This window comes from Parasteatoda tepidariorum, chromosome 8 (genome assembly GCF_982258835.1).
Source record: "Parasteatoda tepidariorum strain Cologne lab strain chromosome 8, Ptep-v5.0, whole genome shotgun sequence".
Classification (NCBI taxonomy): Eukaryota; Metazoa; Arthropoda; class Arachnida; order Araneae; family Theridiidae; genus Parasteatoda; species Parasteatoda tepidariorum.
In genome coordinates this window covers 78035907-78063709 of record NC_141762.1, presented here as the reverse complement: position 1 = coordinate 78063709, position 27803 = coordinate 78035907, and the positions used below count along the sequence as shown (strand labels likewise).

General features: G+C 29.1%; 1 protein-coding gene across 1 annotated transcript in view; it reads right to left on the bottom strand.

The window, feature by feature from the left end:
* Positions 1-326: 326 nt before the first annotated feature.
* Positions 327-27803, bottom strand: part of LOC107454978 (meteorin-like protein) — a 49287-nt gene continuing 21810 nt past the window's right edge. The window contains exons 3-4 of the mRNA XM_043052363.3: positions 4600-4656; positions 327-3235 (exon numbers count right to left, since the gene is read on the bottom strand). Coding sequence (XP_042908297.1) covers positions 2937-3235; positions 4600-4656 — 356 coding nt within the window. The 3' untranslated portion in view covers positions 327-2936. The remainder of the gene's footprint in view (positions 3236-4599; positions 4657-27803) is intronic.

The following is a 27803-nucleotide window of genomic DNA, read 5'->3' as shown; positions in this document are numbered from 1 at the left end:
GTCTACTCAGCTTTATTTCTCATCATATTACATGATAAATCGATATAAATAAAAAAAAACTATTTAGTTCAGAGATCAAAAAATTCAAGTTGCTGTCTTATTATTTTGAAAAATAATAAATTTAAGGGAAAAGTTTCAATTATAAATGTACCATTGTTTACGAGAAGACATTAATTTGATGAAAGTTGTTTGACTGATTTACTTCGTTTTTAGAAAGTTAACCTTTTTTTAGCTACTAACTGCACAACTTTTCGCTTCATTTTTTTTTCTTTTTACTGTGCCGCAGCATCTTACAGTTAAAAAAAATCAACACCAAATAAAATTCATTAAACAAATAAAGTTCACTTTTAATGACTCAGCAATAATTTATTTACATCTCTTGAAATATACATATGTACTATCACGATTTTTATCCGTAAAGCTCTTGATATAGGCTAATTTACATCTTAACATAACTTTTTCATTTGACAAACTAAGAGTTTTAATAACTAACATTTAGAATTCTTATTCAGAAAGCAGACAGGAAGAGATAAATAAATCAAATCCAATAGACATATTACACATTATACAGGAGACAATAGCAGATTTTAAAAATTAAATGTACAAACTTTAATGACTTTTCAAGAAAACTTAGAAATGTATGGATAAGAAATATTTCAATGACGTTTAGTTTTAACGTCGTATAATTTTCCCTCTAGAAATATAAAGGTAACTAATACTGACATCTTAGTGTGTACAAAACATGAATGAATTGAACAAAAAATGCACAAAAAATTATGCTATCTACCTTATGAACTATAAGACAGAATGAGTGATTATTATTTACAAAAATAATTTACACAATCTACATGAAAAAACACTTAGCAATACAAATGTTGCAACTCATAAAAACATTCCGCTTTCTCAGAAATTGCAATATGATATTGATTAACGAGAATTAATAGATTCAAGAACTGTTCTATCTCAATCTATTAAAATAACCATAACAAAATTTACTTATATCCTTAAATAAAATTAAGTATTTAGTACAATTTTTTTAATAAGTTCAACTTTTAAGTTGGTATTTATCTGCTTCAATTTAATCAACAACTAACACAAAGAAGAAAAAAAATCCAGTATGAAATTGCATGACAATTATTGCACAACCATATTCTGTAACAGATATTGCATACGTAGGAAATTTTAAGAGATTACAGTAATGTAATTATATGACACTTATAAATGCAATAAAATATTGACTGAACTATTTATATTTGCGATTAAATTTAAAACTAATTTTTATCAGCAGTTATATATTTTTTAAGTAGCTTAATAGTTCTAACATATTTCTCATTAAAAAAATTTCATAATTACAAGCAATAAATATTTATGTGTTAATTTAAAATAAAAAAAAATTAATAAAAAGTTTTACAAATTCTGGAAATGTAAAAAAAAAAGTTTTAAACTGACCATAATTTTAAAAAGTAAAATTTTTTTATTTCTGTTTTAATCATTATTTGGTTCACACATTACTTATATCAATTATCTCAAGCAATCAATTGATAAGGGGAAAAAACGATACATTTATTTTCTTCTACAAACTTACCGATTTTAGGAAATTTTCTAGATTAGAATTTTTGATTCCAATCTACGGGAAAATCCAGTAGACTGGGCAAATATGACTGAAAGGGGTATTTCACGAAAACATAAAAAACACTGCAACTGTAAGTTGCAACACAAAAAGAACATAACTTTAGAGAAATGGTGCGTACAAAATAGTCCACATAGGTATCTTTACGTAACAAATGGTATCACACTTTTTACATGAAACTTCTTTTGATTGATCGGCAGACTTCAAAGATCAACTTAACTTTCATTCTTTCTATATCACAGTTCACGGTTTCGGAATTCAGGCATTTCATTGTATATTTACAAGGATTTACCAAGGACTGATAAGTTTTGCTAAATTAAATTAAAAGAATAACTCATGTTCAAATAAATACACCATAATATGTAAATTAAGTCTTTCTTCTCAGAAAAAGAAAGTGTTAGAGTATAGAATAGGATAAATGATAGGCTCTTGGATTGGGCACTGTATATAAAACCTTTTACTGTATATATTTTCCATGTGTTCTGCAAGATCATAAAAACAATTGCCGAAATAAGAGGAATCACTCCATTGTAAATTTTTATCGAAAGCATTAATATGATTTAAAATGTCATTTGCAATTTCTTTTTCGGATAAGAAGATAGAACACTGACAATTACGAAATTGCATCTACTCCCGACAAGTATAGGGATTTTTTACAATAGATTTAAACTTTATTTAAAGCCTAAAGGTATTAAAAAACAATTAGCTAAGAACTTTTTAAAAACTTTAAGAGTGTTTCTTAAAGAAAAAGAAACATTACAGTTTGAGTGTCTTAAACTGCTTTAATATTACACCATAGAATACTGTCTTGCTAAGCAAAATTGTATTATATGGTCGAACATTAAAGCTTCCATAAAGGACAAATATTTTAAATATTTAAAAAATCGCCAATTTGGCAAGACTTTTCCACTATTAAAATCGATGAATAATTTTCAAATAATTCAAAATATTGATCTCAAACGCTTTTCATCTGCAGAAAACTGTGACTTTTTTTCCATATATTTTGTCCAATTTTCATAAATTCACAACTTTACCTAACAGTGAAGAATAACTCTAAGAAACTAAAAGAAAAAAAGAATATTATTTGCTAAAAAGTGCTATTTTATAACACGACAGAGCCTTTGAAAAACAGCCTTAGCTTTAGTATAATCGAATAAGCCAAATCACCTCGAATAATGGAATTTTTACAACTGTCTTTGGTAAATCTTTGCGATATCAATGAAAAACTTTTTGGAAAAACGACATATAATACGTTAGTAACATACAATTTGGCTTCAAATTCTCTGTGCTCAAATACGATTGAGAATTAATCAAGTTGGCACTGATTGGTTTGTGTCGATATTGCTTTTCGTCTTATTTCCTTCCAATGTGAGAGTCTCGGGGCACAATGAACAAATGGCTGCCCGAGCCTCCAGCGTCCAAGGAACAGGAATTCTCCCATGCCTGATTTTGTCCCACATTTCAAGGGCCTGTACAAAGTCACATATTTTGCTTTGGCCCAAGATTTATTGCGTGTGTGTCTTTTGATGTTGGTGGCACGTACTGACAGAACTGATGTTTGGGTGGATGAGTTGTGTGATAAAGTGGACACAGTGCCTTGAACAACTGGAATAAGAAAAATAACATTTTTAAAAAGTTTGAAATTAAAAATAAGAACTACATGATAAAAATGTTTAATACAATTAAGGGATAGTATCAAAGATAAGAAGGGGGGAATTCTTAAACTTTAACAGGGTGCGTAGACAATTCTTTCAATAAAAAATAAGCACAGGGCGCGTAGCCAAATTATTCAACAAAAAATAAGCACCTTTTAAGCACTCAAAAAAATTTTAAGCACTTTATTGGCATTATTTTTGACAATTGTTAAAAATCATGAAATATTAAATAATGTAAAACGAATGGCGTTTTCATACGCTACGGACTGACAATACGCTGAAATAGATTGGGGTTGAATTAATTGTGAAAACGTTGAATAGAACAATGTGAACTGTGTCTTTTTGCATAATTCGTAGCGAAAATCGACATGGTAAAAGAAAAAATCCAATTTTGAAAAAGGGAAAATTAAATTAAACACTTTTTAAAAACACCCAAAGAAAAAAGCACCTTTAAGGTCTTTTAAAAAACGAAAATAAGCACCTTTAAGCACTTTTTAAAAACACTACGCACTAAACACCTACACACAAAGCATTTTTAAGCACTATATACATTAACAAAATGCAAAATGATTTTCGAAGACTTTACATGATCATGATAAAATAACTAATTTCTGACAAATAACTCTTTTCTTGATTATATTAGCCATTATGAAATAAAAAGTGGAACAGGATATGCAATTTTTTTAAAGGTTGTTCTTTTCATAATTTGTTTAATATTATTAGAAAAAAAATTCGTTTAAAAAATGCCATTTTCTACTTCGTTTGAAATAATTTCATAAAGGAAACCGAAAGATTTTACAAGTTATGAATTTCAGGTTTGACCTTAATATAATCAGAGATTTTAACTCTCATCTTTGGAAGAAATATTAATTTGTGGAACCCCCTCAGAGACCTAGGAATAGGAGCTCTTGTATAGAGACCTGTTCCGCGGAACATCATTTGGGAACCGCTGCCCAATAGTATAATTAAACAAAACGCAATTTTAGGGATTTACAGTGTAAATTTGAATAGAGATTAAATTATTTTATTAGACATAGATTAGAATTGATTAAATTATTTACTGTTTCAGGTAACTTATTCTTTTATTTAAATACTTTTGAACATTGTTAACAGAGGGAAACATAATGCAAATTCAAATTAATGTTTTATTTTTTGTTCCAAATCAAGTGCACTGCAGTTTTAAGGGCAAGAACCATTACAATTGCAGCTGATATTCTTATAATTAGTAATTCGAATATTTTTTTAAGAAAAACTTTTAAAAATGCTTCTCTATTTTGAAAACATTTTTAATGAAAATTATAATTTAAAACTCACCGAAATCACTCGAACAATAAGCTCTGAGAATTTCTTCATCTGAACATGGTCGACATTCTGAAAGGAAAAAAAAAAACACTTCGGTAAATCAAAATAATAGTTTTTATTGCAGTAGAGAAAACTGATAAATAAAGATGTTGAGCCAAATTTTATAAGTAGACTAAAAAGGAAGAAAAAATTATTTTATTTTTGTGAAGCCTAAAACGTTGAGCGTATTACTAAAACTTTCGAATGAGTGGATTTTTGATGGCGATGTGTTATGAAAGTACTGCACTCGCAACGCAACGTTTTTCATTTTAGGCCTGACCAAAATATAATTATTTTCTTCTTTTCAGTCTTATTGAAAATTAGTTTTTAAAATTATTTCACCACATATTTTTCTTTTTACTTTTTTTCTGTCTTTTATGCACTAGTTTGTGTTTTGTGCTTTTGTTTAGGTCGGAAAGTAGTCGAAATTTGGACTGCTAAATTTCATTCTCACAGATTCGAAAGTAAGTTTGTAAAAATGTAAAGTAAATAAAATTATTTCACTATCAAAGAGAGTGAATTATACATCATGTCATCAAAAATTCCAAGTTTTAGCAAAGTCAAATGTTTCCACGATATATGTATAATATATTTTGTATATTATAATTTTGTACATCTATATATATTGTACACAAATAGTAAATGCTATGCAATCAATTCAGAAAATTATTTATAATAATAAAAAAGCTGTCTGAAAATGTATTGCCTTATTTGAAAAAAAAAGAAGCCTAAACCAACTTAAAACGTAAGAACTAATACTCAGCACAACAACAAAAAAAAAAAAAAAAAAAAAAAAAAAAAAAAAAAAATCAGATTTTTTATTTTCACTCTAACATCAGGATGAATCTTTATCAAGAAGATTTCAATTTTCGAAATCTACCAATTGCATAAAGAAAACATTTATATTTCACGTCCAGGCAGAGAGAATTAAGAGTTAACTCTAAAACAGTGTTTCCCAAAGTGTGGTATGCGTACCCCCAGGGGTACGGGAACAGTTTAGCTGGGGTACGCGTTCCTCTGCGAAACATCTTGCAACAAACGAAAATTTGACAAAATTTTATTTAAAAACAAAGCTAGCCATGAAAATTTAAGATTACGTATTTTTCTATTGGCTATTTTTTGCAGAGTTAACAGTAAATAATTAGGGGTATCAACAGCCAGTTGTGATTTTTAACTTTCGGGCAATTTTTTTACAGTAAAAAATACATTCATTTTGTATTAATGGTACACAGCGTTACGAAAAATTTAGAAAGGGTACACAAAAGTAATAAGTTTGGGAACCACTGCTCTAAAACATCTGTTTCGTTCCACATTCCTATCCTTATATATTTTACCAACAGATAAAAATCTCGCCTTATCTGTAAGAATTCTTCATCTCATCATTGCACTTTACTTGCTGCTGATGAAAGACTATCTTGAACTAACTTCTCTCTTCATAAGTCCCCCAAACTTCACCCCACATTTGCCGCGGAATTCGTTCACGTAATCCCGTAGAATGGGGAAGAAAGTGCCCACAACCTGCGCACCCACCATCCGTGACAAGAGAATTTAATGTTTGCTAGATGTGCCAATGACAAGTCTGCCACAGCTGCGTACCACATGCGTTATTTTTTCGCAAGGGAAATAAGAAACCTGGATTGAGACCTTCGGCCTCTTAAGAATTCATTCCACTTCTCCAAATCAACACTCCCACAACAAAACAAGTCACATGCTAGTGTTGATTTGATGTAATTTGCGAACAACAGGCATTAGTTTACTATAGCTGACTTTAAAGTACCGTTACGGTTCGTTATAACCACAATTTACGTTGATAGATGGAGTTGTGGCTATTAATAAATAAAAAGGACTTGACAGCAATAATTTTTGACTATATTACTTTCAATGGTAAGCTGTAAATACGGGAAATATAGGGGCATTGTAGATATGCAGCAGGATTCATAAAAGTAGCAACTTTTTTCTTTAATTAGGAGGAAGATAACTTGACCAGTGGTCACTCATAGGTTTGCTTTACTCAGGGTCAAGGTAGTGATATGTTCGTTTTTCTCTTTTCTGTATTGATACCAGATAAAAATAATGTATTTCATTTTGCCCTTTTTTGTAAAATATTACTGAGTTAAATAGCAGAAAAATGTATTTCTGTTTTAAAATGTGAAGCAGAAGTGAAAATTTATCAAATTTTAACTCGTTATTTTTAATATTAGTATTTTGACATTGACCCGGAAATTCGTAATAGCGTACTTATAATATGCCGTACTCGTAACTTATTCTGCTTATAAATAAAAATTTGCATTTTAATTTTTTTAAGTTCGAGGACAAAATTATTTTTATGAACAGGATCCGGTATTTAAAATTCCAGGAAAAAGTCTTGATCAGGATGCCGGACCAAGTATTGGATTAAAGTTCTTTGAAGTTTTCACGTTTTCCAATTATATGGTAAAATTTAAAAAATTAACAATATTTTCTTTAATTTATTTGTTAGCAAAATATAAACCGAGTAAAATTTACCACATAAACATAAACTTAACTTCAAGAGTAAACGTTTTTTTTTTTCAACAAAATTTACACTTTTTTTTACATTCTCCCTTCAGAAGAAAATTTAAAATACTAACTTAAAATTTACATTAAAAAATGTTATTGGGGTTAACATATTTATCAAAAAATAAATAAGAAAGATATGATGAATACTAAAGGGAAGTTGTAGATAATTTTATTTTATTTCACAAGCACTTGCATACGACAGTGAACTAAAAGTTTTTCCGACATTAAATAATTTACTGATATTAAAAATTGCAGTTAAAAAATTTCTACTATTTTTTCGAAAACTTAAAATTTCGTCGACTTAGAAATAACACATTTTTCAGGTTTCTAGACACTTTTCTGACACACTATTGTGTTATATCTATGAAAACAGGATTACTACTACTTGAAATTGTTCTGAAAGCTTTTATATACCAAAATTGAAAGCACATTTTGAAATAACATGCTCAAAGCTTTAAGAAATGATGCATAAGTTTGTCCCAACTGTGGAAAAAAGAAAAAGTTTAAAGTTTGGTAACTTACTAAATAACAGTGATTGTGAAAATGGCTGAAATTTCGACTCCAGTTCTACTTTTGTAAAAAAAAAAAAAAAAAAAAAAAAAAAAAAAAAAAAAAAAAAAATTGGGAGTTTAGAAGATTACATTTTAAAAATTGCTTGTTATTCAGAAAAATCTAATTTCTTTCACCAACAAAACCATTTCTAAAAGTTTTGATCAAGAAATGTACAGACAATTTTTAAAGATGAAAACTTCCATGGTAGTTGCATTGAGTGAATAGAATGTTCCCAAACAGCGTTAGAAAATTTGACAATTGTTAAACCATAATATCATTCAAATTTAATGCTACATGGCGCTAAATTGGAACAATATTACCATACTTTTTAAACTTGATTAGATAGATGATAATATGGTTCAACTTGAACGATAAATCGTTCAATCTGACATCTGGTGCTAAGTTGGAACAATGTTATAGTACATCTTAAACTTGATTAAACGATACTATGGTTCAACTTGACCTAAAAAATTTTCAATTTAACACCTGGTGCTAGGCGCCTGGTACAGTACTTCTTAAACTTGATTAAACGATACTATGATTTCATTTAAAGTAAAAATCGTTTCGTGCCATGTTGGAATAATGTTATTGTACTTTTTAAACTTGATTTGACGGTACTAGGGTTCTACTTGAACGAAAAATCGTTCATCTAGCACCTAGTGCTAAGTTTGAACAAAATTATCGTACTTCTTTAACTTGATTAGACGATACTATGTGGACCAACTTAAACGAAAAATCGTTCAATTTAACTACGATGCTATGTTGGAACAATGTTATTGTACTTCCTAAACTTGATTAGATAATACTATGGTTCTACTTGAACGAAAAATCGTTTATCACTACGTAATCGTTATGCCCCGTAAGTTAACAGAAATGTACATTATGGTTCAGCAATTTTTTTCTGAGTTTATGTGATGTAATGTGTAATGTTCAGAATAAAAAAGAGAGAAAGAACATTAAAAGTCACATTGATTTTCCACTCTTGGAAGAATTACTTTAATATATTTATAGTTCATTAGTTTCAATGTACTGCCAAAATATAACTGAAAAGGCACATAACGGTTATTTATATTTATATTGGCAACAGTGTTAATAATAAAAAGAACAAGAGAGAGAAGAAGAACAAAATCGATGCATGTGTTCGATTTGAAGTACCCACAGCATGAGATCTCTTTAGTGAAGAAGGCTCTTGGATTTTGGAGGTGTGTCACACTTCTTATATAGCTGTTGCTAATTTTATTTTTTCTTTTATGAGTAAGGGAAAATATTCTTATCTGATGGAGACCCTGGCCTTTACTCGACCCCGAAGACGTGTGTGGAATATTAATGAAACCCTGAAGAGATTCGAAATGGAAAGAATCGGGAAGTGATCGAATTTATGCCGGCCAAAAATGCACCATACAATACAGTTCCATTAAAAAGGAATTAAAGAGCTAAATAATGACAGAAATTGTCTCCGCTATTATAAAAGTTTGCCCCTAATCAGTCAGTTACTAAACGATAGTCATATTTAAACAAATCTCAAGCAGGAAAACCAAAAATAATAAGAAGATTTTTAATTTCAATACAGGCCGATGTTCCTATTTTAAAAAGCGTTTTGAGAGTTTATTTTTCTACTTTTAACTATTTTGCCATTTTTAAAAACAGATGACAACCACCCTACATTATTTCCGCAGAAAAAGAAGAAAAAAAGACTCATCTTATTCTTTTAAAACGAATTTTAAGCTTGATATTCTACAATAAAACATCTGCGATATATAAACCGAAACCTCCTTTTATAGTTCATTATGTAAAATAGAAGTCTATACTTATCGGGAGGGCCACAATCTTATGACCATCAACTCAATCATATGTTGGCTTAAAAAGAATAATATCAAATGGTCTTAAAAATTAAAAGTACGACTAATTATACTTATTTACAAAGAACATGAGAGATGGTCACTTGCAGGCCAACAATTTGATGATCCATTCAAACAAGTGGTCAACTTATAAATGAGAAATTGAATCCAGTTTTATGCAACTTAGACTTAGGTGATCAGCATAAGGATGTGGTCAACTTAGCAAGTTTCACTGTATGTGTATCTCTATGCTCATATCAGATACAACGAGAACAATGGGCAGTGCGATTAAGAAAATTTGTTATTATAATATTTTTTAGTCAAAATCGAAAAGCCAAAATGAATTATAATTTATCATTCGCACTGGTTTGTTCTAATTCCTTGGTATAATTCTTATTTGATTCACAGGAAGAGAACGTTAAATCATATCACACAAAGGTTTAAGAACCACATTAGATTAAATTTATTTACTAAATCTATCGAATTATAGATAATAACTTAAAATATATTTGCTACATTCAAAACCTGATTTATCAGAAAATCAAATAGTCCCGAGCCTAAAGCCGCCACATTTCAGGGGGACCCTAAATGTTGCAAATAACTTCTATAAAAAAAAATTAAAAAAAAAATTCAATTAGAATTATGAGTTAACAAAAATTGAATTAAATATAAGCACACATATATCATAATTTACTTATCTTACAATAGCCTCTTGAAGTAAAAAAACATGTAAATTTAACTTAGTTACAACTAGTAGGGTCTTCGACAGTGTTGTGTACCCAATTACTAAATCAGGCTCTGGCTACACTACGGTTAATAGAACAAGTAGCAGACTTAGGGTTTTGCCTCCTCCATGATATCGCACTGAAAAACTGATTGTTCATCTAAACAAATGTAAGATTTCCTTGAGGTCGCTCTCACGTCTTAAGAAACAATGAAGTGAGGCACAGAACAAATCGGTACTTCCAATGGTACTCAGTGCTAGAAGATGTTTAGAATGTTGAACATTCACAACTTCAAGGAAACATTTTCTTTCTTTTCTTTTAAGTTCACAAATTTTTAAAAAAATCAAACAAGACAATTAATTAATTTTAAAGTCTTGCAGCAAAAATATTTATTAGAAGCTGAAAGAATTTTAGGCTGAATTCGAACAAATACATTCCTACTCATTAATTTTAACGCGAAAACGGGCGTTTACGAAGATGAGACTTGAAAGAACGTCCAACTTAAAGTGGTGCTCACATATTTTTTTAAAAATAAATTTTCTTTTCGAGAGATTCAGAATAAGCGACTCGCCTGTCATTGTCCCTCTTTCAGTTTAAAAAAAAAAAAATAATAATAATAATAAAGATTTTATTTCTTTTTAGTTGTGTGGCAGCAGTTCGCGTGCACTTCGTTTCCCCTCTTCATTTCCCTCCCTACATTTTTTTCATCCTCCATTTGTCAGCCGTTAGAAAGCAGACGATTTTGACAACACCCTCGCCATTTTTTGTTAAGGCAGTCTTTCTGTGTATTTTCTTTTTATATTCCGCCTATTGAAAAAGACTTTAAACACCCACATAATAAGGGTGAATTTAGATGTTCCATTTGGCGCCATCATGGAAAAGGTTAAATTATTCTAAAGCACCAAAATCTTTGAAAAAATAAATATGATAAATTTAAGCGTTGGAGGAAGTAACATAACAATTTTTAGGCTTTATGTATTCCAAAGAATTTTCTTTAACATTTTATTTACATGCCTGTAATTTCGAAGGAGTTGTGAATCGTCAAGATTTTGTACCATGATTCAAAATTAAAGCTTTATTTTTTTTTTATCGTTTCATCTTTAAATTTAAACTCAATATTGTGTATTGCGATTTTATGCTTTTTCACAGAGGCGTGCAATATTTTTTAAAAAAATTTCTATCAGATTTTTTTAAAAAAATTGTTTCTACGTTTAACGACTGAAACTTCGACAAAATGTATAAATAATACTTAATATTATTTAACAATAATACAGGAACTATAATTCTTGATACCACTAAAAATAAAAGTTGAAAAAATGTTCCATGCGGTTATTTTAAAAATTCAAATCCTGTTATAAAGGAACATTAACTGAAATGAAATTAGACATATTAGAAAAATAAATTACAACAGCGGTATTATCTATCCAAAGAATAGTAAAAATATATCCAAGATTTAGCAAATATCAAGAAATACTTGCCTCCACGTTTAACGATTGAAACTCCGACAAAATGTGTAAATAATACTTAATATTATTTAACAATATGAAAGAACTATAATTCTTGATACCACTAAAAATGAAAGTTGAAAAAATGTTCCATGCTGTTATTTTAAAAATTCAAATCCTGATATTAAGTAACATTAACTGATATCAAATTAGACATAATTAGAAAAATAAATTACAACAGCTGGATTATCTATCTTAAGAATTGTAAAAATATATCCAAGATTCAGCAAAGATAAAGAAATACTTGTAAATCAGTCCTGAATTTTCGGCGGTCCTAAATTTTAGCGGCCCTGGGAGGTCGCCTAGTTCGCGCACTCCTAAGCACTGCCCTGCCTATTCATGCAACTAGACTAGGCAAAGACAGTTTTACCTGAAATTTAATAATGTTCTAAACTGCACAGAATTAAACAAATTAAAGATCAAATAGAAACTATCTGAACGTCAATTTTGATACGGAATTACTCCTACACGAACTAAGATGTTCAGATTTTACGATTGCACTGTCTTATCTATGCATGCTTAGATTGTATATATCCACAATAACACCTACACGAACATAACCACAATGTCAAATTAACAAATCATTTTATTTACGTAAGAATAAAGAAATAAAACATAACATGAGATAAACTCTAAAAAGAAAAAGGGAAAAGCCTTAAAAATTATAAGAAAAACCTTAATAATAAATAACTACAAATCTACTTAATGTAATGGTTTAACACAACATTTCCCATGGGTTGTAGCAAATTTGCACAATATAATATTAAATCTTCAACTGATAGATAGATCTTTTTGCCTTTGGTTTAAAATAAACACAAATAAAAATAAAATCACAACTAGAACATTTTTTAGCTGAGATTCCCGGATTAAAAAGAAATTAATAATTTTCTGGAGAAATTTATGGTAAATTTCCCTCCAATTTAAAGTCGTTTGTTTTTATATACATCTAAGAGCCGCCGTCAGAGGAAAATAACTGTTCTTAGAGTTATTAAAACATTTTCAAATTATTATAGGAAATCGTTGCAAAACATGAAAGAAAAAAAAGGTTAAGACACCTTTTTCAAATATTATTGCTAGAAGCAGTGGGAAAAACATTGCACTTAGTAACTATTTCAGCATTTAGCGAAGTTGCCTACTGTTATTTTCTTTATTACCATTTTTAGACTTAAAAAAAAAAAAAAAAAAAAAAAAATTCTAATTACATTCTAGTTTTATAAATGGCTTTGAAACATAATTTTGAATTGTTTTTCAAAATATGCAGACTTAAAATAACTACTTTTCTTAAGAAAAGTACATAATTATAGAGTATTTGAATAAACGCTTTTTGCTCATAGAAATAAAAAGGTACAGATTTAAAATGTTTGTATAACCGAAAGACTCAAGCCAAAATCTTCTTTAAAAAAATATATTTCAAAATACAGATTTCTAAACATGAACTTTTTGAGTGCATTTATTTTTATTTTTAACCAATAAATGAAAAAAAAAATTCTTTTTTATTAAGCTGCGGTAAACGACTTACGTTTAACCGAAGGAAGAATGATAGTACCGAAAATCATCAACTGTGAAATAGATCTCGAATTTAACGAAAATAATTTTTATTATATATTTTTTTTTCTTCTCTTTAATCCGTTCTTTACGGTCTGCTGCTCGTTTGTGAAAAATCACTCATCACTTCGGTTGATAAAATGAAAAATCTGTTAGTAATCATTTTTCGGCTTTAGTTATACAATAGTTTTCTTTTCTTTTTTTTTTTTTTTTCCTTTCTGTATTACTCAAAATCAATTTGTATAAGTATAAAAAGCTTGAAGGTTATTTATTTTAAATTTATCCATTATTTTATTTAATTTATTCATAGTTATTTTTAATTCATTTTACTTTGATAAATGCAATGAATTAAAATTAAATTAAAACGTAACATTCAATTTCCGAAGTGCCATTACATTTTTTAATACAAGAATATTAAAATTGATTAATAATAATGGAAAAGAAAGTCATGCTGTAATATTCATTAGTCTCCCCCCCCCCCCAAAAAAAAAGCACGTCAGCCAAGACGAATTTTTAATATTAAATCTTTAATTTACTTTCTTATTTTAAAAAATACTAAAAAAATTAAGTATTAAAAAAAAACGCTTGCTTATAAATTAGTATATAATATATTTCCTCTTAATAAAACGTTAAATAAAACTAATCTAATTAACATGCCTCAATAATTTTTGCATTGTTACTCCAAAATAATTATACAGCAGTAATTATTATATAGTACAATATGCGTTCTTCATTTTAGTTGATGCCATCTGTGGATTGATTTTAATACTTGCACTACTTTTAAAGAGTGGGATAATCAAAATAATATATCAATAATAGTCTAATGAACAATAAGTAAAAGAAATTGGGCAACTGACTTTTACAAAGTTTAATTAACAAAATAAGATATTAAATGTCCGTTTATATCATTTTAAATTAGGATTAACATCAGAAGTAATAATCAACCAATTAATTACATTTTTCAATAAAAATTTTATTTAAAAAAACTTTACTTCCATGTAGTGGTCTGTATAGTATTGTGTAGTGTTCTGGTTAAAAATCACAAAAGACATCTGGTATAATTTATAATTATATTTTAAAAAATATAGCTTCATGACAGTGCGAACTGATAGCGAGATTTTTGTGTTAATTCTTTTTAATTGAACTAATTTATTTGACAAAAGCCATAGTTTGAATTATATTTTTAGTATCTCTTCACTTTTTCAAAAAAGTTGACAAAGCACTTAGTATTAATAATAAACAATGCGCAACCACACGCTCAAAATGAGTTCACTAACTTGAAATGAATTATGCATCTTGATAAACAAACGTTGCCTATAATGGTGAAAAATAAGTAATTGCAATTATTCATTTTATGCCTTTAGTGTCTAGAGATAAAGAATGGCCGAAGAAAAAATGCTAACGCCTTACGCAACCGAGACTGCAGTAATTTAACTCCTCCACTTCTTGAAGAATAAATAAACAATTAAAAAAATGAAAAACAGACACGCGCAAGAGTTTTTTTCTAAATTTGAGGGCGGAATTTGATTCTGGGGATTAAAAAAGTAATAAACAAAAAGTTTCGAAAAATAAATGGCAACGTTCAAGATGTAAACACAATAGGAGAGATTGTTTACTTCCATGAGAAATGTTTTGTCTTCTAAACGGAATTGAGTTTACAGAACTTTTAACAAGAATTTCTTTTTATATTCTGTAAAATAAATAGAACTAAAGGAAACTATAAAAAAAATGAAAATAACTTACAAGTGCTTTTTCAAAACATCAGTTTTGAAATTTTTCTTTGTGTTTCCAAAACCTGATGGAATTCCTTAACTTTAATATTTCTTCATTTAGTATATAGTCTGAAGATGATTACCAAGGAATTCATAACTAGGAATGATTTGAAGGGTAGTTACCAAACAATGCAAAAAAAGAAACGCCATGGCCGTACAAACTTTTAAATTATAACAAATACATCAGAACAGACACGCGTCAGTTTTCTTCAAATTTCACTAAAAATAGGACAAATTAATTGGATTCCCTCACAAGCGCCCTTAACAATTTGAAGACGAATTTGATTCTAAAAATTATTAATAACAAATATTAAGTTTCTATGAATCAAAAATAGTAAATTTTTTCTTCGTTTCCAAAAATCTGCAGAAATCTACTTCAATCATTATTTATTTCATGAAAAATATGCAGAATTTTAATAAAAAATTCCTAATTAAAATTCATACTGTAGGATGCTTGAATAATTGTTATTAATGCTATCATAATTGCAAAGCTAATAACAAATCATATCAGGAAAGAAATTCTGCAACAAAAAAACAAACAAGTAAATTAGAAGAAGACAGATACACGTGCGAGCTCCTTAAAATTTAGGAGGAAAAAAAAAAGAGAACTGATGCTACTGATAACTTATAAGTAATAAACATTAAAGACTTGAATAAGTAAGCGATGGCAAAGGGGATAGAGCGTTCGCCATTCAATGAGGCGAACCGGGTTCGAATCCCAGTCGATACGAATTCCGCATCCGGCTTGCACCGACCACAGTGCTGACGTGAAATATCCTCAGTGGTAGACGGATCATGGGTTAGAGTCCCCTTGCCGTCAGGCTAACCGTGTGATGTTCTCGTGGTTTTCCTTTCCATGTAACGCAAATGCGGGTTAACTCCATTAAAAAGTCCTCCACGAAGGCATATTTCTCCCAATCCAGGAGTTTCCTTGTCTTCTGGAGTGGGTTCAAAATTACTAGGCTACGACGTTGAATATTAGTAGTCGTAAACCCATAAAATTGGGTCGGCTGTTCAACGTCGGTTATTAAAAAAATGGCAAACATTAAAAAAAAATCCAGCGCAACTGCATGCTTCTTGCGTTTCTTTTGGTGGAAAATTTTTTACAATTTAACATCTTTTTAAAAAGTAAATGGTTAAACTAATGTTTATGATTTGTCAGAACTTTATTTTCTCATTAAAATCACGTCGGAAAAATATCTAGACGTTACCACGCTGTATGTATTTCGCACTTAATTGATTTTCAGTTTCCGTTCATAATTTTTATTCAATTTTTTAAGAAAAAATTAAGCTTTTTAAAAAATGATCTACGAATATCTCAAAAAGGATATTATAAGCTTTGATGAAAATTCTTGAATTCGAGCATAAAAAGAAACACCATCTTGATTTTCTTAAAAGGCAGCTACAAAAACATAGAACTAAAATAAAAATATATAATAAAAAAAATAATAATAAAAAGATATATCTATTTTTACCTTAGGCTACATGTTTTAAACTACATGTAAGATAACTACGAAAGGTTTGTCCCCGAATTAATTATTTAATATTTGAAAATTAGAGCATTCTTATTAATTTATATCCCATTTTTGGAAGATGGAGTTTTTACATTACATTTATGTCATTAGATTTATGCTTTTAGAGTACCTTATTTACCAGTGTATTTTTATTTTCTTATCTTTGAATTTAGATTTCTTTATTTTAATAATTTTTACTGTGCATACAAAGATGTTTTTCTCGAATGATTTAAAAAAAAGAAAATGAAGTTAACTTTTTACTGACATGGAAAAAAAACAACGGGATTTGAAACATTCCATAGCCAAAAATGCTTGTACACCCGAATACATTCCACTGCACAAGTATGGATCTCAGCGTGGTGCAGCAGTTTCATTGCAATTCTATAGTCACAGAATGAGGACGGCTAGATTAAATAAAATTATGAGGACGACAACGAAAAAGCCCATAAAAGAAGAAAAAAAAAGATGAAGTAAAAGTGGGGAAAGGGGGAAGCAGAAAAATTATTTCTCAGCTTTCTTTTATACACTATGTATTAACCCCCGTTGCTTTAAGGAATATGCGGGAATATTGCAAGGTTACCACACAGAACTGGCGGCGCTAATATTATTAAACTTTCGCCAATGAGATATATGAATCATACAATTAGTTTTTACTCAGATTTTATCATTACGTTTTGAGACAAACGCATCTGTAGTGAATTTTTTAATTGTTCTAATATTACGTTTAATTTTTGGTTGCTTTACTAAATACCTTTCACATAATTGAATACCTGCGAGTGACATCATCGTAATCGTGACAATCGCCGATTTAAAAGCCAATCAGGTTCGACATACACGAGTGCCGTCGTTGACAGGTATCCAATTAAATTTGATTTAAATCACGCAGTTCAGCAAAAATGCTTCACTTTTTCTCGAATGGCAAGTACTCAATTATATTATGTATAAAGCAGGGTGCATAGCCAAATCTTTCAACATAAAATAAGCAACCTTTAAGTACTTTTTAAGCACTTATGTACATTAACAAAAGGCAAAACAGTTTTCAAATACTTAACATGATCATGATAAAATAACTAGTTTCTGATAAAGAACTCTTTTCTTGATTATATTAGCCATCATAAAAAAAAAGATCGAGAGATTTTTCCGATTCGATTTCAGAGGGGGGGGGGGAAATGAAGCCTGAAATTGAGAATATCTTGCAAAATGCAGCAGAGTTCCACATGAGAGTGCAAGAATCTCACCAAAATAGCCAGCTCAATACTTGCAGGTCCATGCGGATCTGTAAGTGTTTCATCAAAAATGTAAAATTAATGGCGCTTTCATACGCTACAAATCGACGGTACCCCGAAATGCATTGCCTTTGAAGGAATTGTGAAAACGCTGAATAAAACAATGTTAAAAACACGCTTTTGCATAATACAAGGCAAAAATCGACACGGAAAAGAAAAAATTCCAATTTTCGAAAAGGGAAAATTAAGCTCTTTTCAAAAACACCGAATAAAAAAAGCACCTTTAAAGGCTTTTAAAAATCGAAAATAAGCACTTTTTAAAAACGCTACGCACCATATAAAGAGAGATTACTCATGAGAATTAATTTTTTTCAGTTTTCATGGAGAAAACAGAAATCACATGCAAAATTATGAAGGGGGAAAAAAAGAGATTCTTAAATTGCATCAATTTTGCAAATGTTTACTGTTTATCTAAATGTTCTAAATTTCTAAAAAGGGTAACACATGAGTTCTGCATGGCAGGTGACAAAATTCTGCTTTTGAACATCAGCTTCTTTTTTTTTGGGGGGGGGGGGAGAGAGAGAGAGATTGGAGATTGAAAATTATTTGATAGCTGTGCTTGATTTTATGTTGAAAAACTATAAAGGTGTTTTTACGTTCGGTTAAAAAATCATAACATTTTTTTTTTATAAAAAAAAAGAAAAAAAAGGAACTATTTCACGATCTTAATAAAATTCTTCATAGTTCTAAAGAAAAATAAGCTTCATATTAAAGCACAAAATTTCAAATTGATCAATCTTTGTTGCCGTTCAAAAAGTACGTACCCAAAAATGGAGAAATATTAACCCCCTCCCTCCCCTTCGTACATTACCGTACATAAGGTCTTACTTCCCCCCCCCCCTCTTATAGTACGTGCATTTTATTAGTCTGCCCCCCTTTCACAGAAAAATTAAAATAGTTATGTTTTAAATAAAATTAAATATTAATTTAAAATGATTTATTCATTTAAATTATTTAAACAATAACACCCAACTTTTTGAGAACTGATTTACTCATTCTAACAAGTGGTCGCCGTGTGAAAAAAAAATACAAGAACAAACATATGTATAATACATGTGTAGGAAAAAGTCAAATTTAAATTTTGCTTATAATGTACGTACTTTGAATAATACTCCCCCCTCCCCATCGTACAAAACCGTACAAAATAGCAAATCCCCTCTCCCCCCTTCAGGATGTACGTACTTTTTGAACTGCCCCTTTATGGTTTGAGCAGTTTGAAAAGCAAAGTTTTAAGAAAAATTGTGTTGATTTTCATTTTGTAATTAAATTGTATAAAATTTTCACCCGCTGAGTTGCTAAATTTCTTGTAAACGAAGTAATAAATTTAAGTTTGAAAAAAAGAAAATTCGATATTTTGAAAATTTATGAAATTCTGGATAAAGAAAAATGTTTTCAAACCTTTACATTCACCAAATATTAATTTTTCTGACAATTTAAAAATTTACGGATTTCTGAAGAAAAAAAGATAAAGATGCTTTTACTTCTCAAATTCGCCAGAAATTATTAATTTTTCAACACATGTCCATATTTTACAATGTTGAGTCATTAAAAAATTAATCTATTTGTCTTGATGGTCATTTTGACCATCATGTGGTAAAGTGATGAAACAGGTCATTTGGTATCTCAAATCAAATTATCACCTGAGCCCTAGTGAAGAACGAAAACTATATTTTACTAATTATTAAATATTTAAACAGTATATATTAGAAAGACAGGCGTGTAACTTTATTATTGGCATTTAGGAGACGCAGAAGTGATAGATTTGAGATTCTTTGTTAAAAATGATTATCTGAAAATACTTGAGCACATTTTGGCGATAAACTCGCCAAATAAAAATCCACCATAACCTAGAGGCCCCAGTCGAGCATAGATATGGAGAGTGGGCGTACTTTACGGGCTTATAGCGTAACCTCCGACCCCAAGCATCAGGAGCGTGCGCATGTGACGTAACCGACCTGGGCATGGGAACCTGGCAAAAGGTCGGAACCTTCCAAAAATCTTTTTTTTTTGTTCCTTTTATTTTTATTAAAGACAGGGAAAGCAAAACGACAGGTTTTTTTTCTTCATATAGTGAGGGGGTTTTAAAAGAAAAGGATGACTCTCTCTTTTTCTATTATGGTTTTATTTTTTTCACTCTCTTTATCATAATTCATTTCACAGAGCTTTTTTCACCCAAAGACAATTTGGTAATCCGAGACCGTGAAACTGTGGAAAATCTTGATAATTCCAGCTTAAAAAGTTGCATCAGGAATCGAAGAAAGAACGTTGTAGCTTTATTTGGAAAGACGCTTTATCTTTAACACAACAACTAGCAATTGTTTATGTTATTTATTTGCTATGTACAATGCAGAAAAAAAAACATAATTGGAAAGAATAAAGCATATAGCACAGTAATTTGCAGTGGGAATAATAAAATTAAAACATATTCGTAAAATGTTAGTGGCGTAGCATAAGTTGCATCAGGAATCGAAGAAAGAACGTTGTAGCTTTATTTGGAAAGACGCTTTATCTTTAACACAACAACTAGCAATTGTTTATGTTATTTATTTGCTATGTACAATGCAGAAAAAAAAACATAATTGGAAAGAATAAAGCATATAGCACAGTAATTTGCAGTGGGAATAATAAAATTAATACTTATTCGTAAAATGTTAGTGGCGTAGCATAAGTTGCATCAGGAATCGAAGAAAGAACGTTGTAGCTTTATTTGGAAAGACGCTTTATCTTTAACACAACAACTAGCAATTGTTTATGTTATTTATTTGCTATGTACAATGCAGAAAAAAAAAACATAATTGGAAAGAATAAAGCATATAGCACAGTAATTTGCAGTGGGAATAATAAAATTAATACTTATTCGTAAAATGTTAGTGGCGTAGCATAAGTTGCATCAGGAATCGAAGAAAGAACGTTGTAGCTTTATTTGGAAAGACGCTTTATCTTTAACACAACAACTAGCAATTGTTTATGTTATTTATTTGCTATGTACAATGCAGAAAAAAAAAACATAATTGGAAAGAATAAAGCATATAGCACAGTAATTTGCAGTGGGAATAATAAAATTAATACATACTTATTCGTAAAATGTTAGTGGCGTAGCATAAGTTGCATCAGGAATCGAAGAAAGAACGTTGTAGCTTTATTTGGAAAGACGCTTTATCTTTAACACAACAACTAGCAATTGTTTATGTTATTTATTTGCTATGTACAATGCAGAAAAAAAAAACATAATTGGAAAGAATAAAGCATATAGCACAGTAATTTGCAGTGGGAATAATAAAATTAATACTTATTCGTAAAATGTTAGTGGCGTAGCATAAGTTGCATCAGGAATCGAAGAAAGAACGTTGTAGCTTTATTTGGAAAGACGCTTTATCTTTAACACAACAACTAGCAATTGTTTTTGTTATTTATTTGTTATGTACAATTCAGAAAGAAAAAACCTTAATGGGAAAGAATAAAGCATATAGCACAGTAATTTGCAGTGTGAATAGTATTAAAATTAAGACTTTTTCGTAAAATGTTAGAGACGTGGCTCTAAACATTCCAGATGAGTATGCCTATCAAACTAGCCTTCAGAGAGCCAGCGTCCAATACATCGGACAACATTTGAGTATGATTCAATCAATTAAAAAAAATTGTATGATTCTTTTTCTGTTTGTATGCTTCTACAAAATGATTGTCTAAGTAAAAAAATGGATTTTACACCCATTGATCATAATTTTTAATTACAATTAAAAATTACAAGAAAAGGTACGAACTTTGATTTCAAGTATCATTTTTAAACAATTTTATGGCCAATATTTGAGTTAAGTGGCTTTTGCTTACATCATAAAAATAAACTTTATAATTTTTCATGTAATAATCAAATAAAAATAATGTAAAGTAACAATTAAGCTTAATTAAGTGAATTATTTTCTCATAATTCCTTTATCGCATAAGTTTAATTTCTTCTTTCTAGGAAGAAATTGCATTTTTAGCCATTTTTTTAAAACTGGGGCTGCAGAAAGTTACGTTATACCAAATCTCAGAATGTGGGGATGAACACTACGGTGAACCACTAAGCCACTAATTGAAACTTATTGTGCGAGTGGAATTATTAATTTTAGACAGTCATAAATTTGAGACCAGTGAAAAGTATGATTAGATCCCCAAAACTATTTGGTAGGATTATTTCTCTCATTTAAAAAATTTTGAGCAAATTTAAAAAGGAAAACTAAAAATCAGAAAAGACGAGTTATTCAATGCCCTTGTGCGAGCATTATTAATAAAAAGCGATTATTATTAGTGACAAGTGGTTTACATATCTCGTACCCAAACGTTCTCATCATAGAATTTTATTGTGACAAATTTTTAACTTATAAGCAGATCTCTGGCTGAAACAATCGATTTTTAGGGTTCACTTTAATTGCGTGCCACTAGGTATAACTACGGACTATTTTAGTGAAACTTCGATGACATTTCTGCAGCCTGATTATCAAATTCTCTGCTTTCTCAGAATTTGACATATTATAGCGGCAACATTTCGATTTTAACCCTAAAATTAAGAGGCATATTTTTACCCCCACACTGTAAAGTAGTAAGAGATTTAGATTTGTAACATTTGTACCTATCTTCTTCAAATTCTAAATCCATTTTCGTGAGATTTTCAATCGTTTTGACTTAGGTTTCGTGCGTCGTTGATTCGTTATACATTGATTCATAATAAGATGAATATCGAACTCAGAGTGAGGGCGGGGGGGGGGTCACTGTGCTTTTTTCTTTTTTTTTCGTAGGACTGCAGAATGACACTAAGTAATAAGTGATTTTTAATACATATTTCTTTAGAAAAACATTGATTACCAAATACATTTTTTAACATGCGTTTGCCTTTGATTTTCCCCTGAGATTGAAAGTAAAAGAAGTATGAAACAGTTGGTTCATTGGTTTTATAATAATTCGGAGATGCAGCTTTGTCCTTAAAAAGCACTAACTAAAAGTCTTGACTTTCTAACCAAACCCTAATTTTAAGAACTATATTTTGATGCAATATAAATTATTGAAGAACAATTAAGAATTTAACAGTTTTAATTCCTTTTTTTTAACCCCCTGAGAACCATCATTTAACATATTGGAAAACATATGGTACAATTTTATCCTTTAAAAAACATTTAATTTTTTTTCTGTTTATATGCCTTTACAAAGCGATTGTCTCTGTAAAAAATATAATTGGATTTATCTTCATTATCGGAGTTTTTAATTACGAAGGAAAATTTTAAGATTTGCAATGCAAGAAATACAAATAATGTAAGAAATTAAGAATGCATGTAAGAAATTCAAATTATCATATAATTAGTTTTATGGCATGTAAATATCTTATTTTTCGTCTAGTGCAGCTGTAATGTGCAGCCATTTCGGGCAGGGGGTTACAAAAATTATAAAATATTTAGATGTTTGAAAGTAATAATTAGCTATAAATCTTTTGCTCTACTACAGATAATAAAAATAATTAATGTAAATAAATTTAAACTAATATATTATTAAATTACAAGGCAAATTATGGTAAATTTATGGGTACAAAACAGAAAGAGGTAATCTAAATTAGCATTTGACTTATAAGTTAACTATTATTCAGAAGAAAAAAATGTGTTACTGTAAATACAGCATCAGATCAATGTGATAACTTTCCAGAATTTTGAAATTTTAAATTTTTTTAAGTATCTTAGTACAATTTTTCAAGTAATTAAATTTCACTGCGAACTAGGTACCCATATTACATAAATAGAACCTTCCTATTTTGAGAAAGGCTCTAAACTACACCAGTTAATTTCGGTTAAAGACCGTGGCTTAAAAATTATTTCTTACTTTGTTCTTTTATATTTCTTAATATTTTAGACAGTTCTAGGGAGGGGCAAGTTAAAAGACTTTTGGGCCGTTTTTGGCCCGCGAAACATGGGTTTTGCGTCTCTGGTCTTGTAGATTTTTTTTTCAGAACAGAAAGGTGTAGAAGTGCACTAAAAATTATCCTACAATATGCAAAAAATACTACAAATAACACTATCAATTCTTATGTGATAATTAATAACTGAAAACTTAATTGATTTTATTTAATAAATTTTTTTTCTTTAAAAAAAATTTTTTTTTTTACTGTATTTTTACTTGGGTATACTGCGTATACCCAAGTAAAAATCACATTTTCTGCCATTAGTTTAAGCATCAGGATATTAAAAAAAAAAGACTAACATGAAAAAAAAATATTTTTAGGTTTGAGATAGGAAAACCAGAGCTGTAACAAAATCAGATTTATACAATACATTTAAAAAGATAAGGCAAACAGCTTTTTGAGGTGTATAAATTATTTTTTATCAGCAAGTGTGGCAACTCAAATGCGTACTAACGTATTCTTTACAGACACAATGGGAAGAAGAAGGCATTATCAAAAGTAAAGATCCGCGAAAGCCTATTGCCTCGTGTAAACAGGTAATTTACTTTTTGAAGACCTACATATGAAAGTGGAAACTCGAAACAGCTAAAAGGATGTCAGAAAAATAAAAAAGAAAGCAAAAGATAAATGTTTAATTTCAGACTACAAATCAAATGGGGAATTTCGAAAAGACAAGTTAACAACTTTTAAAAACAAGTTTTGCGCTAAACCATCTTAAGGTTCTGCTTTTCCCCCTTTTTAAAATCCATCTAGCCTTTAAGAAAAAAAAAAAACTTTTTAAATTCCATTTGAAGGCTGAAAAAATATCTTTAATCGCTGTTATGTAAAAAACTGGAAAATTGAATCTCGAAATAATTATTGATGTAAAGGGGGAAAATGATTGGAATTAATAACGCTTATATTGCAATAGGTTAAATTATTTAATCTCTTTTTATGAATATACATCGGGAATAACTTATTTTACAGATGTTCGTTCATGACATCTAGAAACAACAGAATCACTCTTCCCCCCCCCCTTCCGTGCTTTTCTAGTGAATATAATTTAATTAACTCATTTTAGGACAAGCATAGAAATGTTACAAAATGCCTTATTATTTTCATTGAAATAAGCCTAAATTACATTTATTATACGATGAAAGAAGCCTAAATTACATTTATTAAGATACGATGAAATAAGCCTAAATTACATTTATTAAGATACGAAGCAGGATTCTCGCTTGGAAATTAATATTTATTTAAGAAACAAAATGCACCATTGGCCTACATGCACCATTGGCCAAATCATTCAGTTTGTTTTATATTTATTTTATTTACAGAACTTGAAACTTTAACTTAACGTAAAAGCATATAAGTAATCAAAAATGGAATAATTATTATACTTATGTATGTAATTAGAATATATGTAATTAGAATAATTATTCAAAACGTCGAATTTTTTAATAACAGTTTCACGTTAAAAAATTAGGGTTAGTTTCCAAACTTCTCAATGGAAAGTGTTTACTCCAATTGAATTACTAATATTTTACAGGTGTCTTCTGAACCTTTGACAAAAAGCAGAAAAATGAAATTAGTGAAAATTATAATTTATTAAAAAATTATATTATAAACAAAAAAGAGCGCAATTGTTTAGCAAAAAATTCCTTCGCTGTTGATTTTCAAAATAACTTTTTTTTCTTCAAATATCTAATTATACATTCAAAACATATCAAAATAAATTTCGAAAAGCCAACTTAAAGATAAATTTTTACATATGATAAATTTTTACATATTCCTTATTGAAATATAAATGTTGGTGCCCTGCAGAATCTGCCTTTACTTACGCGAACTATCTTAGTCAAATCTTCAATCAACAACAATCACCGATTTAACAATCTTCAAATAATAAATTTATAATAAAAACGATTTCAGGAAAAAAAAGTTACTTCTAAATTAAAAAATTGCTTACTTATAAAAGAACACATATCTTTTTCCATAGTTTTTTTTTTAAATTGAAATAAGAGATCACTCTTTTTATTCGAAAATAAATTATTTAAGTGCAAAAATAGAAGTTGTCATCTTGCAATATGGGCATATTTAAAAAGAAAGCACGTTTTTTTTTTTCTTCTGCTAATAACATTCTTGTTATTTCGTATAAGGAAATTGAATTTATATCATTTTAAACAACTAGCAATTGAATGATGTAGGATGCTATAAGGCCATGTGCTTACTTTATTCAACATAAGTTTTTAACACTCTTAAAACAATCGATTTAGTGTTAATATCAGTACCTTGAACCATAATAACGTGCTAACTTGCTGCTACCTCAATGAGGTCTTAAAGAAACCATGTTTAAATTTAAACGGAACTATACTATGGAATAATAAGTAGATGAATGATTTTTTGATGGATTAAATAGATTGAAAATTAACACTATTACTAAAATAAGATTAAAATTCCCAACTGTTTAAAAAAAATTATATTTTGATTTTTTTCTTATTTTAAAAAATTTTATTTCACATGTTTCTTCTTTTCTTGGAAGAAACCTATTATTATCAAGAGAATTTCATTCGTACATTAAAAACTATTCAAATAATACAATACAATACATTGTAAACTATACTACATAAAATACAATACATTGAAAACTATTATTTCACCAACTGAAATCACAAATGGTAAGTTTTTCTTATATCGTAATATTAGAGATCCTTAGAATATTAAAGATTCACAATTTTTTAAATATTGACGCGTTAGTAAATTTTCCAGTTTCAAATCCTAGAGATGAAAAGAGTTTTAAAAGCTTAAGCAGGAAATTCCTTCACACTGATAAATCAAAAGCAGGAGTTTGACAAGCTACTGAGCACACATACACACTTAATTGAAACCATTAAGAAGATAACCAAATAGCGGATACAGGACTCAGCATTTAATTGGCGTAGCTCATCCAGATGACCAATCAAAAGATTGACAACGGGGATATTATCCATCTATCTCTCGTCCGTCTGGTTTTCAAGTAAGGGACACACATTCTTGAATAAGATCGATCACTTCCTTGTAATTAATTCTTGACCTTAAAAGTGATTAAGAATATTCAAAATATTCCAGGGGAATAAAACATAATCCTTTTTCGAAAAACAGGATTTCAATTTATCTTTACCGATCGTAGGTTGAAAAAAGTCGAACAGTGGAAGTTCATTTAATGCAATTTTGCAGCTGCATCTTTTTTATAGCTACTTATTAAAAAAACATTTAAGAAAATTAGATTACGAACAAGCGGGAACTATTTGCAAGCGATTCAATCAATAGGCTTCAATCTTCATAAGGGGTTAAGTTGAACAGTGACTCGATTCAAATTAAATCATAGTATAGTGTAATCAAATTTAGGGTTTAACTGTAGTAAGTATAAAATTGCTCCGTATTAATGTTTAGAAATTTAATTTTAAAGATTTAAATCATAGTATACTGTAATCAAATTTAAGGTTTAACTGTAGTAAGTATATAATTGCCCCGTATTAATGCTTAGAAATTTAATTTTGAAGATTTAAATCATAGTATAGTGTAATCAAATTTAAGGTTTAACTGTAGTAAGTATAAAATTGCCCCGTCTTGATGTTTAGAAATTTAATTTTAAAGATTTAAATCATAGCATAGTGTAATCAAATTTAAGGTTTAACTGTAGTAAGCATAAAACTGCCCGTATTAATGTTTAGAAATTTTAAAAGATTTTAAGGTTTAACATGCTCCACAATTTTTAAACGTGTAGTTTTTCTATTCTCCAAGTCTCAATTTTTCAATAAAATTTAGTATATTAATAGGAAGATTTTACATAGCGCTATGTGTCTCCCGTTATGCTAATTTACTACAATCCAGCGCCTTTAACGACTCGTTCGCTCTTTTGGAGATTTTTCTCTTGGTTAAAGTTGGTCGCAATTATAACGAAAGCTTTTATTTCTTTTAAAATTTATTAACTGAACTATAAAAGAGTATGGTATCATTTTTT